The sequence below is a fragment of the Penicillium arizonense genome (assembly GCF_001773325.1).
Source record: "Penicillium arizonense strain CBS 141311 chromosome Unknown PENARI_contig005, whole genome shotgun sequence".
NCBI classification, from domain to species: domain Eukaryota; kingdom Fungi; phylum Ascomycota; class Eurotiomycetes; order Eurotiales; family Aspergillaceae; genus Penicillium; species Penicillium arizonense.
In genome coordinates, this window is record NW_019173282.1 from 938,376 (window position 1) to 953,233 (window position 14,858).

A 14,858-nucleotide genomic window follows, 5' to 3' on the forward strand; every position below is an offset into this window, starting at 1 on the left:
CGTATTGCTAGACAAGTAAGCCGCACCGTAGGTAATTAGATTGATTCCATAAGGGGTTTTTGTGGAATAAACCTGTGATATCATATCAAACCTATAGCTTCTAGGTCAACCCCGGTTAGAACAGCAACCACCTTTTGCTGTCATCGTGGATGTAACACTATCCCATTGGTTGCTAAGAGGGATTGGTTAGGAAGGGCTATTCACTATGCCCAGAGTATGCAGCCTTTCTCTATTCAGTCCTATTCTAAATTCAACATACCCTAATTAAGGAAGATGACGAAAGTAGTCATATAAGCGGAGATGTTTCGGCTGTGGCTCGGCTGAGGGGTTGTTCTTTTACCCCACATGTGCGCCCTAAAAGATTCTAGCAATTTGCCATCATTTGGAATATAAATTAAAAATCGGGAGCTCGCTGTAAAAGTCGCAAAACAAGTCGAGAAGCCGAATTCATACACATCCACGTTTCCTACCTCACCATCTCTCTAGCCCCGTTCTCACACCAGAATGAGTAAAACAACAACTGCCTATATCAAAGACCTCGGAGTCATCCATGATCCACCACGTTCCAATGCTTTGACACGTCTCAAGCGGCACATCAGGGAAGTTCAGGTGAAATGGGGACCCCTCATGGCCGCCAAGGAGGATGTGTTCGACGAGTACAATTTCCCACCGGGCAGGTATGCTGGGCAAGGTTGCATAGAGAAACCTGAAAATGGTGAGTACTGGCGAAGACTTTTCACTATCTCAATGAAATTCACCTAACAGCTCTTCAACAGATTCGCAATGCGCTTAACCGACGCCGAGGCGTCTAACCTTCTCAATTTTGGTAACTGACTCGTAACATGAATTGGGGAGACAGTTGTACCACCGACTACACCCGCCTATCACATTCTGGCCTGTATTTTCAGGACCCAATGAAGACTTGATAATATCCAATCCTGTTGATAGCAAAATCTCCTAATAATATTCCCTGGCTGTCCGTGGAGGCATACTCATAAGAAAAGAAGCAGCGCTGAGCGAAGGCAAGATAATTACATTAATCCTCCATAGGTCTAATCCTCTTCTTCGAGCTGCTCATCCTCTTTGGTGTGTTGCTTGGTGTCTGCCTCATCTTTCTCTATATCAGAACAAAGCCTGTCCCGTCGTTCTAAGGCTTGTTCTTGGCGGGCTGCCCTTCGTTTTCATGCTTGTGGTGATCGTTAAGGATCTCTCACAGAAAGACTCCTTAAGTGCTTGTGCTTGGTAGGCTGCTAAGTGTCTAACATAGACTTTGTGGTTAACGTTTAGGGATAGAGGATTGAATGAATGACGGAGTAACGAGCCTTAAGGCTTCTTGACCATGTTTGATGAAAGATCGGTATATGGTATTGGGTTCTGCACTTAAATGATACCTTGGGTTTATTAAAGCTCGCCTAGATGATGCTGAGCACTCGTCATCAAACACTATATACCTCCCAATATATTTTTCTTCCACCGCGGTGCAAATGGAACTGCGACAACGAATTGATGCAAGGAGTTCTTGATCCGCTTTTCTGAATCCGGTAATACTAATTGGCCAATCAGAAGACGTATCTGGCATATGGCCGAGAGCTTGCCGATCAGCCAACAAGAGGTCCGTTCCACTGGGCCAGCTTGGAGCTCGGAGTAAAGATGCTATGACAAGCTTCGAAAGCCAAATTCCATGTTTGGGCGGTACAGGTCCCGCTCTATCGTATGGGGTCTCGATAATTATGAACTCCACCCCTTCCGCGAAGTCAAGGGTGTCAAACACCGCCGTCTCCACCCCGGGAGATCTCCTCTTTCACATCCGCTCCGAGCGCCGCGATATCTGTTTCGAGTTCGAGCATCAGCTCATGGACCGCCTCGGTGACTCTGTGCAGCTCGTCGACCAAACAGTTGGGTTCCGCTACTTTGACACCCGCGATCTCCTCGGTTTTGTTGACGGCACCGCGAACCCCGTGGGCCTGGACGTTCCATACTTTGTCCTTGTCGCGAGGGAGGACGATCCACATGCCCAGGGGGGCAGCTACGTCGTTGTACAGAAATAAGTCCATGAACTGGCCAGTTGGAAGTCACTACCATCGGAACAACAAGAGAAGATCATTGGGCGGACAAAGCCCGATAACATTGAGCTTGACGATGCCGAGGACGGGAAGCAGGACTCGGATAAGACGCTGAGCACGATTGAGGATGAAACCGGCGACGAACATGATATTCTACGCGATAATATGCCCATTGGACCGCCAGCGAATGGAGAGTTTGGGACCTACTTCATTGGGTGTGCCAGGCGGCTGTGGGTCATTGAGAAGATGTTCGAGCGGATGTCCATGGGGCATCCGTCTGGGTTGCATGACCGGCTGTTGGATTTTTCGAGGCCGTTGACCGGGAATATTTTCTTTGCGCCGTCGGCTACGGTAATGAATAGGCTTGATGGTTGATATAGATAGAATGTTGTTTTTTCGTCGACCTCGGATAGTTGGATACTAAAGAACTAAAGCCAATGAGTAGGTGAAGAGGAGCTGGAATATAACTGTATATGTAACAATTACTATCAACATGTCGTGGTCTATCACTCTACTTGCTCCATAGCCAGGAGTCGATCGAGGTGCATTATGCCACTTGGGTACCCCTCCGGTGTATGTTTACTTGACTTTCTTCAGCGCTCCCTTGGCCGGTAAAAATTCAGCTATACTCGACTCGATGCTCTATATGAAAGCCCCCGAGACAAGAAAAAGGGAGGTGTTAACAAGAACGATCCAGTTGATTCACAATTGGTCATTGCGTGGTGTCCATATTTTAGTGATGAGTCGTAACGAGCTTGCATCCTGCATGTTGCGAATACCATGATTACCCGATCCGGATCGCATCGATTCATGCCCATGAAAAGATAGTTCCAATATTGCTTGATTGAGATGCCAATGTCAATTCTCAAGTTGGTGCATAAAGATAACATGAATAGACTAGGATTGATCCCTTGCTCCATCCGGAGATTTTTCGTGAAAATTGCCTGACCACCTCCGCCCAAGCGAGGTTTTGCACGTCCCTTAGTTTCATCAAAAGGCGATCTTCCTCAACAGACCACGGCATTCCATTTCTCGAAGAAATATGCTGCGCATCAACCACTGCGGTGCTCGAGCTCGTGTGATCACAGTCGTAAGTAATGTCATCAGATTGGCTTGAGACATCCCGACGGAGAAGGGGCATTGACGCTCCTAGGCGCAGAAGCGCAGAGATAAAGCACCCCCAAACAGCCAGGACAAGAACTGTAGTCGGTCTTTGACTGAAATGGTTGAGAATTGAGCACGAAAAGTAGAAAAAGGAATGCGCTGGCGATGACCGGAGCTTTTGTTGGCCAGAGCAGAGCTAATTCTTCTATGGCCTTTTCTCATACTCGAACGTTTGTTGCATTCGAAGACCGGCAATTGTTGCCCACCATCACCTCTGAATATCGTCGTCTGCGTTGGAGAGATGAAGCTTTTTGCCAAGAGAGAGTGGACTTTAAAAGGCATTTCTCCGGACGTGTTGCGATTTCGCCGTTGTTTGCACCTGCTCGGCAACTAGAGAGTAATAATTTAAAATTGCAGGATTGACTTTTTCAATAATTTGAACCCTCCATTCGGGGTAGTTATCCTAAGCCTAAAGTCAGCGTCCCAATGAATGTATATGGAAATATCGCAGAAGCGACGGTCTCAGCCGATAATACTCTTGTTCGGAGAGCGGAAATCGATGTTTTTGTTGTCGACCGGGTTGAGAGCAACGGCACACACTCAGACCAGTATCTCACTATCGGTAATTTGGGGAGTTGGGATATCGACGATTCTTGCACATTGACCGAATGAGGAGGAGCAAGCGAAGTTGAGAATTTGCTTCGCAAGATATCGGTTTGCCACAACAGCTCTCATATTAACTGCGGCGCTGTGTAAGGTACGGCAAAGCAAGACATTAATAAACAATAAGAGAACCTAAATGGCTATCTAATAATTGTACATAAGGTTGACTTGAAAAGGTAATTGAAGAGTCGGGACGATTCAAAAGGCCGGCGGTCAATTGTGGTGTCGCGACTGGTATATAATCGGGCATGATTAATAGTCACCCCGGGTCTGAGCCGAGGCTCGGAATGATGATTCATCACCAAAATGATAGTATAACTTCACGGTAGACATCGGAAATTCAGCATCTATTGTTCTACACAAAGAAAATGTCTTTTCTTTTCAGCAAGAGCCACTCTTTTGACCCTGGAAAGGATATTTCAAGCCTTTCTGGGCGGGTCATTCTGGTGACTGGGGGCAACAATGGTCTCGGAAAAGAAACCATAAAGCAATTGGCGGCGCACAGCCCCACAAAGATATACATGGGCGCTCGCAGCGTCAAGAAAGCAGAAGAAGCAATTCTTGATATCAAACGAGAAGTTCCTTCCGCTGAGATCGTGTTTCTGGACATAGACCTTGCGTCTTTCACCTCCATCAAACGCGCGGCTGAAACTTTCCTGTCCACAAACGACCGTCTCGATATTCTTATCAACAACGCCGGTATCTTTGCTGCTCCGCCTGGCTTGACCGAGGATGGTTACGAGGTCCAATTTGGCACAAATTACATGGGTTCGGCACTGCTGACTCGACTACTTCTGCCGATCCTCACCAAGACTGCTGATACCGGGGCCGATGTTCGTATTGTGAACATTAGCTCTGAGCTATACCGAAACGCTCCCAAAGTCGGTATACTTCTAAAGCAGGTGAAGACACCGCTCACCGAGATCAGCACTGTCGCCCGTTATGGTCACTCCAAACTCGCCAACATATACTTCGCGAGGTCTTGCGCCAAGAAGTTTCCCAGTATTAAGTCGGTTTCTCTACACCCGGGGCTTGTCAGGACGAATATTGGAGGTGGAATGGCAGCCAACCCAGTTCTCTCTTTCATTTTTCGTCTGTTCAGCTCAGTAGCTTCCGTGGATATTCCTACTGGCACACTCAATCAGCTATGGGCAAGTACCGCTGATTCGGCTGAAGTGAAGAACGGAGCGTACTATATCCCTTTTTTCAAGGAAGCGAAAAGAACGGGCATCGAGAGTGACATGGACAAAACGGAGGAATTGTGGCAATGGACAGAACGAGAGTTCAAGGAACATGGCTTTTAGATATCTTGTAATATAATTTGTACCGATAGTTTTACGATGTCGTGCTAATCTTAACGGTGTTTGAATGTCATCTGGCCAAAGGAGTAAATTCTAGATAAAGTCAAGTATATCAAATCAGGACCCAAAAGTTTGGATGGATATCCGCCCCGGCCCCATTCCAAGATTTGATTTCGACAAATGGCACATTGTAGGCAACATGTGCGTGATAGCTTATTACTGATAACGATATTGGTTCTTAGAAGTTATCACGTCTTGAGGGTCTCCGAATCGGGCTGCGCAATCTCCACCTCTCTTTTGGCCTTCGCCTTCTCTAGTCCCTGTTTTCGACAAATTAAATCTAGGGCAACCCTCGTGCGCAGCGCAATACTGGTTGTGCCCACGGAATTTGCGCGTCCGCGCACCCTTTCGACGATGGTGTCGGCCTCTCGCTTGACATCCAACAAGGTCGCTTTGGCCGCCTCCCACTCGCCTTTTTGTATGGCATGATGGGCGGTGCCATTTTTTCGGCCAAGCTGTTGATGCGACTGGACCTGCCCAATTCTTTGTAGTGCCTTGATCGCAACATCTCGGCTCTGGCAGACTCGCCGTCTCTCTCGAGCACCATCGAATGTTTTGGAGGGCGCTCATGCAATAATCAAAGGCAGTCAGCAGCTGCGCGGCCTACTCCAAAGAGGCCAGGTCCTTGCAAGTGCGTTTTGCATGGGATCTCCGGTCCCTAAAGGCGATCAAATTTTACTCCGCGCAGCGGCAGGCACAAAATGCAGCGCAACAGCTGTCGCCGGACGATGCGGCTTTCCTGGGGATACCATGGCTATTTCGACGCCCTTGTCTTCGAGGTCCATCAGAGTTGGTACAAGATCAGACGCAGGTGCCTCCTGTAAGGCATCGTCAATCGCAGCATGTGGATCATGCGTCAGGCTGAGCTGAAAGACATGGAGGGGGAGTTCTACACTGGGATGCAGCGGTTCGATGTGCGCAGGGCCCCGTCGGAACTGCGGGCTGCCACAAGCCCCGGCATCCAATCCAAGGAAAACCCTCGCCAATCACTCGAATAGCCTCTATGGCTAATTAAGTTTACTCCACATTCAAGGTAACCGAAATGTACGCAGTTGATGTTCCTTACGGAGTCAGTGGGTCTTCTATGACAAGCTCAAGAGACTTGAACTGGCCATTGGGTCGTATGTCCACAAAGATATGCCATTCAGCGACCCGCTGACTTCCCCAGAGGCTTCTCTTGACGTACAGTCTATGATTCATAGTTCCTGATGGAAGGCAAAATGCAAGTGATGGTATTCCTATTATAATTGCAGACAATACTACAATTCATGATCATGGTCTTTCCTTTTCTACATTTCGAACTAGTTCTCAATAAGAGCCCTGAAAGCACTGGTATATGATAGGAAACTTCACCGACATCAGTCTGACACGCCATTAGGCTGTCGCGTTAGCCACAATGCTGGTTCATTCTATTCTCAGATTCGGGACCCTTGGGATTCTTGCGTCAATTCTACCGATAACGGTCAATGCCGGGGTCTCTGACGCGGCCTCAGGTGTATTTGATAGCAAGCCAGGCGGCGATGCAGGTGAGCACTCTAGCACTGAGATGCTCAATCAGTGATTAGGATCTAGAAGTATTGATTTTCACCAAGTACCAAATCAGGGCCCCCTAGGTGGAAACCCCGCTGGTGCTGTTACAGATGCGCTTGGAGGTGGTGCTGGCGGCGACCTCTTAGGTCAGCTGACTGGGGCAGGTGGCCTGCTTGGGGGTCTGAGGTTCACGGATCTCAGCAATATCCTCAATATTGACTGGAAAAACAACAAGGTGTGTTAAATAACAAGGAAGTAATGTTTGATTGCTTCAAGGATTGACCGCGGCTACCCAACAGCAACTCCTCGGTCTCGGTGGGAAGCAAGATGACGCTAAAATCACTCTTCTCGCCCAGAAAAAGGCGAAGGAGAAAGGCACCACACCCGAAGCCGAGAAAGAAAATATCAAGAAGGAGATGTTGCAAGATGCACAGGAAGCACATGAGAAAGCAGAGAAAGATCGGATTATGGGTCGGCTTAATGCTTTCCACGCCTATGGCATGCAGAGTGTCGAGCAAGTTGTGCGACCTAAATGGACCATGCTGTTCGATAATGCCTTCACAGCGGATGAATATTTTCGACAGGTCATCACTGATTATGCCGCCTACTACAATCAGAGCCGTCAGGGCTGTGTCCCGCGTAAGTTGGCTTTTTCAAACTTTGTTCCGCATTCGATTCAAATAGCTATGGCTGACTTGACTTAGGCCCTCATCCTCAAATCTTCATATTTCCACATGGCGTTGGGCCGGCTAATTTAGAGCCCGTCCGGAACTACGGGAATTATACCGGCAAGTTATTTTTTAATCCAGTGAACGAGGCAAGCATGCAATTACCTGCGCTTCCTATCCAGGATAAATATGGTTATGTGGTTCAAAAGAGTGCTTGAGAAAAGGCGGGATGGGTTACAACCTAGTGTCAGGACTGCCGTCCGAAATGGGGACTTTGATCTGAAGTGACATTGCACTTTTCGGGCCGCCTCTTTCATTCCTACATTGTTACCCCCTTACATTGGGCAAAAGCCACCTTAGTCTGTCCCGTTATGCAATATACTGCCTTATTTGTTATGGTATGCGGCTTTCCCGTGCCGGAAGCATGTTAACATGTCCTGGGCTTGATTGACTGCGAACAGTCATGTTACCCGTTTTCAGATGGACTCTTTCCTGATACCAAATGCCTGATCCATATTGAGTAGAGTATGATACTGTCATGTTAATTACTGCTTTCTTTCCCCTATCCCTCTATGATAGTTCCCTAAGCTCTTCATACCCGGGCAATTATTCCTCACTCATTCGTACTTCGATGACGACGAAATGCGGAATATTGTATCCTACTGGATAGCATATGCTACGGTAGCTCTCTTGGACTTCTCTGCTGCACAAGTCGCCTACATTTGCAGCCCCAACACTATATGCACGCCCATATCCCTACCCCAGGGGCAAATCTCCCCCCAATTGGGCCAGCAGCCATGCTTTAATACACTGCAGTCGCTGATGGGAGTCCTCGGACCTTCATTTATACCACCCATATACCCTCAAAGTGGATGCATGAATATCATGGGCGGGATTGGTGCCATGGGAGGTTTTCCACACCAACCTGGCCAGCAATTCATTCCGGGCCAGCAATTCATTCCGGGTCAGCAGTTAACCCCGGGCCAGCAGTTTTGGACAAATCAACAAATTACCCCTAGCCCAATCCTTACACCGGGCTTGGGACAGCAACAGATCCCACCATTCTTTGGTCAACATCAGCAGCAACCTTGCCCCGTTTGTCCTCAGGGACCACCAGGCAACGCAGGACCACCAGGCAATGCAGGACCGCCAGGCAATACAGGACCACCAGGCAATGCAGGACCGCCAGGCAATACAGGACCACCAGGCAATGCAGGACCACCAGGCAATGCAGGACCACCAGGCAATGCAGGACCACCAGGCAATACAGGACCACCAGGCAATGCAGGACCACCAGGCAATGCAGGACCACCAGGCAATACAGGACCACCAGGCAATGCAGGACCACCAGGCAATGCAGGACCACCAGGGAATGCAGGCTCCCCGGGGCCTCAAGGGCTTCAGGGACTTCAGGGCGAGCAGGGGACTCCGGGGCAACAGGGGCATCCTGGGGCTCAAGGCCCGGCAGGTCCTCAGGGAGAGCGGGGACTGCCAGGTCCTCAGGGAGAGAGGGGACTGCCAGGTCCTCAGGGAAAACAGGGACCTCCTGGCCCTGCCGGTACTTCATGCAGCCAAAGCCAATGTCAGGCTCCAATCCAAGGGAATAATCAAACGGACAGCAAAAATCCTTCTCCTGCGGGCGGAGGCATTGCCCGAGGAGATGCTGCCCAAATTAACGCGGATTTACCGCCTTTTATCAGTCAAGGAGGCATTGCAAATGGCTATTCAGCACAAACAGAGAGTACATTGCCCACTGTCGGACAGGCAGGTATAGCAAATGGAAATACCGCAAACACAAATGCAGAGCTACCTTTGGCTGAAGGAGGAATTGGCAAAGGCGATGCCGGGAATACTAATGCTAATTTACCCGGTGCTAGTGGAATGGGAGGAGTTGGCAACGGGAATAAAGCACCTACCAGCGATGCACTGCCTCCCGCGCAATGATTTGAACTACTTTAATATTGAATAAGAGGTGGTAGCTACTGGAGTCTCGAAATGTAAGGGAGCCAATTGATTTGTATAGATGAAAGATTAGGTGCGAAAGTACAGAAAAATTATCTATATGACGCCATGGTCATAACCAGATGTTCTCGGGTCAGTAATTTTGTTCGTTATTTAATCTTTTCTTTGATATTTCAGAGGGAAAAAAAGGATATTATCCAGTAGTGCCCACACTAGATACAAACCCCAACAACTGACGTGGACTCGCGGTTACACAAATCAAATAGTCTGGATGCGATTCTATTGAACAAGTCACTCTAGAAAATCTCAGTGGATTGACCGAGCGGAATCATATCAGGGGGTCTACATAGCCAAGCCAGATAGGTTCCAGACTCGGTTAAAGTTGCATTCGACAAAAAGCCTCCTCGACTCAAGGCTTGTGGCATGCACCCCTTGGTTGAACAAATTAACTTTAATCGCTATGCCGAAAGTGTATGAGCCTATGGACCATCAATGCGCCACAAGCCACTGAAGTGACCTCATATTCGGTTTAAGGGTGAAACATTTCCTATATAATCCCCACGAGCCTCGCTGCATGCATCACTAGCAATAACGTCATTGATTCGAGTGAACGGATACAGAAATAGGCTCTTAGACTGAGCTGAAGTCAAGCAAATTTAGGTTCGGGCCATAATAGAGCATCCCTCGGTACATGTGCGGCGATAAGGAATGAATGCGGCTGTTACACTCGCTTGAATTTTGGAAAACGGACATGCTGAATGCTTATGCAAGTTCAACAGTAAAGTATACAAGATGCTCTCACTCAGTAGACAACTTCTTTCCTCGGTCACCCTTCCTATCACTTCATTTATTCATCTTTACCCCAGAAATGCAGGTCAATTTCTATTTACTATGGGCTTTTATTTCCAGTATCCATAGTGTCACTGCGCAAATCTATTCTGGATGCCTTACTCCTCCTTGTTATCCACCAGGGCACGCTTTCTACTGCAGCGTTGTTCCCAATGCGCCATTATGTCTTGGTCATGGCCATATGGGGGGTGGACTGAACGGAATGGGCTACCATGATCATCATAACATGCATCTGTATCCTCCTTATCATTCAGTACGGCCGCCACCACCTCCTCCGCCTGGCTGCCCACCTCTTTATCCTGTGCAACAACCCTATCCTCTACCACCGCCGCCGCCGCCCGGATACCCCTATCCTGTGCAACAACCCTATCATCCACCACCTCCGCCGCCGCCGCCAGGATACCCCTACCCTGTGCAACCTCCTTACCCTTATCCGCTTTACCCTGAACCACCTCCAGAAGCGGACCGTCCGCCACCTACCAGACCTGATCGATGCCCCGTGAGTCCTCATTGCCAGAAGGGGGAGAAGGGTCAGAAGGGGGACAAGGGGGACCAGGGGGAGAAAGGCGAAAAAGGGGAATGTGGCTGTAAAGCGAATAGTTGAGGAGCTGTGGAAGTGATGTGATCAATCAACTTCCATAATCATGTTACCCCAGGTTTACTCATATTACGTAGTGTCACAGATCCTTCTTATGGAAAGTGATTTTTTGCATCAGAAAGTGCATCTTTTCATAGATGGTTACACTGATTGCATTGAATATATCAAGTTCTCAACAGGTTGTTGTTCTAAACGCAGCTGAAGAATGCCCATGTGCTATTTGGTAACAGCCAAATAAAATTGATATTTTGTCACCTGAACCCGCTGTTTAAATTGGGAATGTGCTTAGCAAAAGATGCTTTATTCCTTAGCACATACATGGCAGCATCTGTGTAATCTTTACGAAATGAAATTTCCGTTTCCACATATACTATAGGGGAGGATCTGCACTCCAACCAGAACATGCTTCATAGCAGACTGGATCTTGTAATTTTCTTCTTCGGCTGCTACAATGCTGATATCGCTATGATTGAGAGAAAGTAAATAGTTAGACGCTGCTAGTTGCTGCTCACTGTGATTCCATAGAAGCAAGCTGCCTGATAGCAATCAAAATGTAGCCATAGCTGTCCTTTGTATCACGTGATTTGGTATTAGGCTGAATCCAAACATCCATCAGTTCGGGTTATTGTTCACTAGGAAATGCAGTGTTACCTCCCATTCATAGTTTGTGGCGTCGCTGGCAACCTACACTATCATTTTATTGGGTCGCTTCGTTCCAAAAGCATCACTAGCAACTGAAGCGGAAGCAGTAAGCGTTAGGTTTGGTTCAACCATGGGCCGGTTCTCGGTCCGGACCATCAGGATATAAACCTGGCTCCACAGCGGCTCGGCACATTCCCTATCACGCCGGTTCTGGTTAGGTCGTATATATGTCAGTTACCACCATAGTTTTAGTTCGAGTGGATGGCTCTTAGATTTTCGATGCAATAATTCGATGATGTAAATGATAAGCGAGCTGGACATGTTAACGAGCTGAACACTCAATCGCGATCTCGCAGCCGCTCGTCTTTTACCATGGACAGACGAAAACGGTCTGTTAGTTGGTTCTAGCTGCAGAAGCTATTCAAAACAACACAAATCTTAGTACTCAAGATGCAGCAGAAGTCTATCCAGTCCCAAACTATACGATGGCTGCGCGTAGCAGTTGACAATCTTCCGCGGTTATGACAATCATTCAAGGGGCAGATTTCCTATATAGTGACTATGTTCCTTCAAGTCAGTAGGAGCTCATCCAACCCCACCGTTTATACATAGCTCAATGTAACACAATATGCCAAATACTCCATCGCTTCACATAGATAGTGGCATGGTTGCATCACCAGTAGTAAGGAGTCTATGACTGGTCAAGCACCACATATTATGTCTGCTTGCGTTTTCCAGAAATTAGCGGAACATGCAGTCATTGGTTTGAACTAGACGCATCGTATATGTGACTCAGCCGACTCAGCTGGGTTTGAACTAAGTATGACAAGGCTTTCTTTGATAAGTTGCGCTGAAAACGCCGGAGAATGTCTCCAATGGGCTGCGCTGCTGTGGCTCGGAGTTTAAATTAATTTCTTAGCTTTTCAGGATTAGCAGAGACTGCCACTGAAGAGCTTTGACTTCTCGTGGTGACCCACTAAGCTGATTGGATTAAGAAGTCTTCAACAGTTTAGACTCTACCTGAGTGACTGCAGGAAAATTCCCATGTTAAAGTATTTATGCCTTCTGACGGACATGTCTTGCGTGATGGCAAGAATTAGTTTGAAAGCAAGATTTCAACATCGTAAGAACCAAAGCATTGCGTTCTAATACTACGTAATCAAAACCAAGAATTAGATTTAGTGTATTCTCAGTCTCTTATGCTGGACAAGTGACACAGAAAGATATGGCTTATACTAATCCTCACCTAGTATCTTCAAAGCCATTTAACCCCTATTCATGGCACGAGCAACCCAATAGATCCTACTCTCCCCTTCATCATTTTCAAAGCCTGACTCTTCTCTGTCAGACATGGAACACTTCTGCGTAGTCCCTGTTGGTGCAATAACTCTGCAATTTGACTCTGAAGAGCACAGTGCAAGACATTCAAAAAGATTCTTCTCCGCACTCATTGTTTTCACAGGGTCTTTAAGCGTGCTTTTGCGGCTTGTGCAGAAGATTTCGTATTTGACGCCACCTACATCCAAGGTTGACCCATGGATATCTGGGCACTCGCTCTCTCGCGCCTTCTTGATGTTTGGTGGGATATCTTTCGATGGTCGAGCCTGCATTGCGACAGCAACTATCCCTTCAGGCGATGGGGCTGTTTCGACACCACGACTGGGGTTCCATGAGACGATGGAGCTGCCGCTGGCGCCAACTGCTTCACAGCCGGGCAGGGTTGAGCAAATAACCATAGCCTCTTCGAGGCGATGTGTGTTGAATACACTGTACTTTTCCCCAGAAATGACTCGCCGACAGGTTATCTTGTATGTTACGCCACCAACCTCGACTTCTTTGCCATCGGTGTTTGACTTAGGCTGGCAAAGCCGAAGGTTTTCGAGCTCCAAGAGTGACAAGCCTTGCTGAGTGGTGTTATTATTAGGAAGTTGGTTGTTGCCCTTGTCGCCGGTGCCACCTTTGTCGCCCTTGTCGCCGGTGCCTCCCTTGTCACCCTTGTCACCCTTGTCGCCGGTGCCACCTTTGTCGCCCTTGTCGCCCTTATCGCCGGTGCCTCCCTTGTCACCCTTGTCGCCGGTGCCACCTTTGTCACCTTTGTCACCCTTGTCGCCTGTTTCACCCTTGTCGCCCTTGTCGCCGGTGCCTCCCTTGTCACCCTTGTCACCCTTGTCGCCTGTTTCACCCTTGTCGCCCTTGTCGCCGGTGCCACCTTTGTCACCCTTGTCGCCTGTTTCACCCTTGTCGCCCTTGTCGCCCTTGTCGCCCTTGTCGCCTTTTTCACCCTTGCCGCCTTGGTTGCCTTCATCTCCCTTGAGGCCCTGATCACCTTTGGGGCCCTGATCACCTTTGGGGCCCTGATCACCTTTGGGGCCCTGATCACCTTTGGGGCCCTGATCGCCCTTTGGTCCGTGTTCACCCTGTTTTCCCACAGGGCCCTGTTCACCTCTCGGCCCCGAATCACCTTTGTCCCCTTTAGGCCCAGGAGGACATTTCTTGCAATTGTCATTTGGAGGTCGAGGCCAATTGGGATTTGGCTGGGGAATTCCTGGTCCTGGATGTGTAAATATAGGAAACCATGGGTCATACTGGCTCCCACCGGGGTATCCCGATCCTAGATGATTGGGTTAGTTTCCTGTACCTGGTGGTAGATGGGGAAGGATTCTCAGTACCGAACGGATGTTCAAATCCGGGAGGGTAGAAGGGAGGTCTTAAGCCAGAAGGGCCAAATCCATTTCCAGGCCCTGATGGTGGGTAGGGATGGTAGCCAGGTTGGAGAGGGTTGCGATAGCCGGGTGGATAATTGTAAAAAGGATTTTCTGGCCCAGGATAGGAGCCGGGTGGATATATTTGATTCCCGGATGGCTGAAATCCAGTGCCACCGCCGTAAGGATAATATGGACAGTGTGCAGCACCATCGTTGCTTGTATGGCAAGTGTTACCTGTACTACAGGGGCAGGCAATGTTCGGACCAGCTTGATGACCTGCACCTAGCTGTACATTGATGGTGCAAATAAGTGAGGTTAATATCAGCAGGGATCTCATAGCTCAATAGATGTTCTTCAAGGCAGGGAGAAATGCAAAAGGAATATCAATGATCAACAAATGGGCAGCACAATGGTTGATTAAGGTATTAGATATTCGATATTGAAGGAACAGCAGGATTGTAAACAGCCACTGGCTAGGAATAAGCCAAGGCCTAAAGGATGGCCTGCTTCTCAAGGCGCAGAATGCATCACTGGAAAATTGGTCATGATTCATCAAATTTAGCCGTAAGCTGCAAACAACACTAAACAGCCTCATACTTCCTTGAATGAAGTTCTTTTTCCAAAAGGTGTTCATGTCTGGTTGAATCCTTTGATTGATCCACTTGGAAATGAAACCATGTAGGTTTCGAAGAAGTCTCAGTTAACTTTGTCCC

At 48.2% G+C, this 14,858-nt stretch overlaps 7 protein-coding genes across 7 annotated transcripts; 4 read left to right on the plus strand and 3 right to left on the minus strand.

Moving 5' to 3' along the window:
- Positions 1 to 504: 504 nt before the first annotated feature.
- PENARI_c005G10850 (Dyp-type peroxidase) lies at positions 505 to 2,438 on the plus strand (the record flags this gene model as incomplete). Its single annotated transcript, XM_022630019.1, has 5 exons — positions 505 to 677; positions 777 to 826; positions 1,051 to 1,086; positions 1,564 to 2,036; positions 2,097 to 2,438. The coding sequence occupies 5 exons, from the start codon at positions 505 to 507 to the stop codon at positions 2,436 to 2,438; spliced, it is 1,074 nt and encodes a 357-aa protein (XP_022490390.1).
- A 1,913-nt stretch (positions 2,439 to 4,351) lies between these two features.
- Positions 4,352 to 5,134, plus strand: PENARI_c005G10758 (uncharacterized protein; the record flags this gene model as incomplete). Its single annotated transcript, XM_022630015.1, has 1 exon — positions 4,352 to 5,134. The coding sequence occupies one exon, from the start codon at positions 4,352 to 4,354 to the stop codon at positions 5,132 to 5,134; it is 783 nt and encodes a 260-aa protein (XP_022490616.1).
- A 725-nt stretch (positions 5,135 to 5,859) lies between these two features.
- Positions 5,860 to 6,391, minus strand: PENARI_c005G07757 (uncharacterized protein; the record flags this gene model as incomplete). Its single annotated transcript, XM_022629872.1, has 2 exons — positions 5,860 to 6,133; positions 6,258 to 6,391. The coding sequence occupies 2 exons, from the start codon at positions 6,389 to 6,391 to the stop codon at positions 5,860 to 5,862; spliced, it is 408 nt and encodes a 135-aa protein (XP_022490558.1).
- A 196-nt stretch (positions 6,392 to 6,587) lies between these two features.
- Positions 6,588 to 7,607, plus strand: PENARI_c005G03691 (uncharacterized protein; the record flags this gene model as incomplete). Its single annotated transcript, XM_022629682.1, has 4 exons — positions 6,588 to 6,717; positions 6,784 to 6,956; positions 7,021 to 7,360; positions 7,426 to 7,607. 4 exons carry the CDS (start codon positions 6,588 to 6,590, stop codon positions 7,605 to 7,607), a joined length of 825 nt encoding a protein of 274 aa, XP_022490486.1.
- Positions 7,608 to 8,492: 885 nt separating this feature from the next.
- Positions 8,493 to 8,956, minus strand: PENARI_c005G09686 (uncharacterized protein; the record flags this gene model as incomplete). The annotated part of the gene is made up of 2 exons (XM_022629961.1): positions 8,493 to 8,768; positions 8,828 to 8,956. The coding sequence occupies 2 exons, from the start codon at positions 8,954 to 8,956 to the stop codon at positions 8,493 to 8,495; spliced, it is 405 nt and encodes a 134-aa protein (XP_022490495.1).
- Positions 8,957 to 10,412: 1,456 nt separating this feature from the next.
- Positions 10,413 to 10,903, plus strand: PENARI_c005G12561 (uncharacterized protein; the record flags this gene model as incomplete). Its single annotated transcript, XM_022630090.1, has 2 exons — positions 10,413 to 10,699; positions 10,876 to 10,903. 2 exons carry the CDS (start codon positions 10,413 to 10,415, stop codon positions 10,901 to 10,903), a joined length of 315 nt encoding a protein of 104 aa, XP_022490345.1.
- Positions 10,904 to 12,705: 1,802 nt separating this feature from the next.
- On the minus strand, positions 12,706 to 14,024 carry PENARI_c005G06115 (uncharacterized protein; the record flags this gene model as incomplete). The annotated part of the gene is made up of 2 exons (XM_022629783.1): positions 12,706 to 13,839; positions 13,902 to 14,024. 2 exons carry the CDS (start codon positions 14,022 to 14,024, stop codon positions 12,706 to 12,708), a joined length of 1,257 nt encoding a protein of 418 aa, XP_022490583.1.
- Between the last annotated feature and the right edge of the window lie 834 nt (positions 14,025 to 14,858).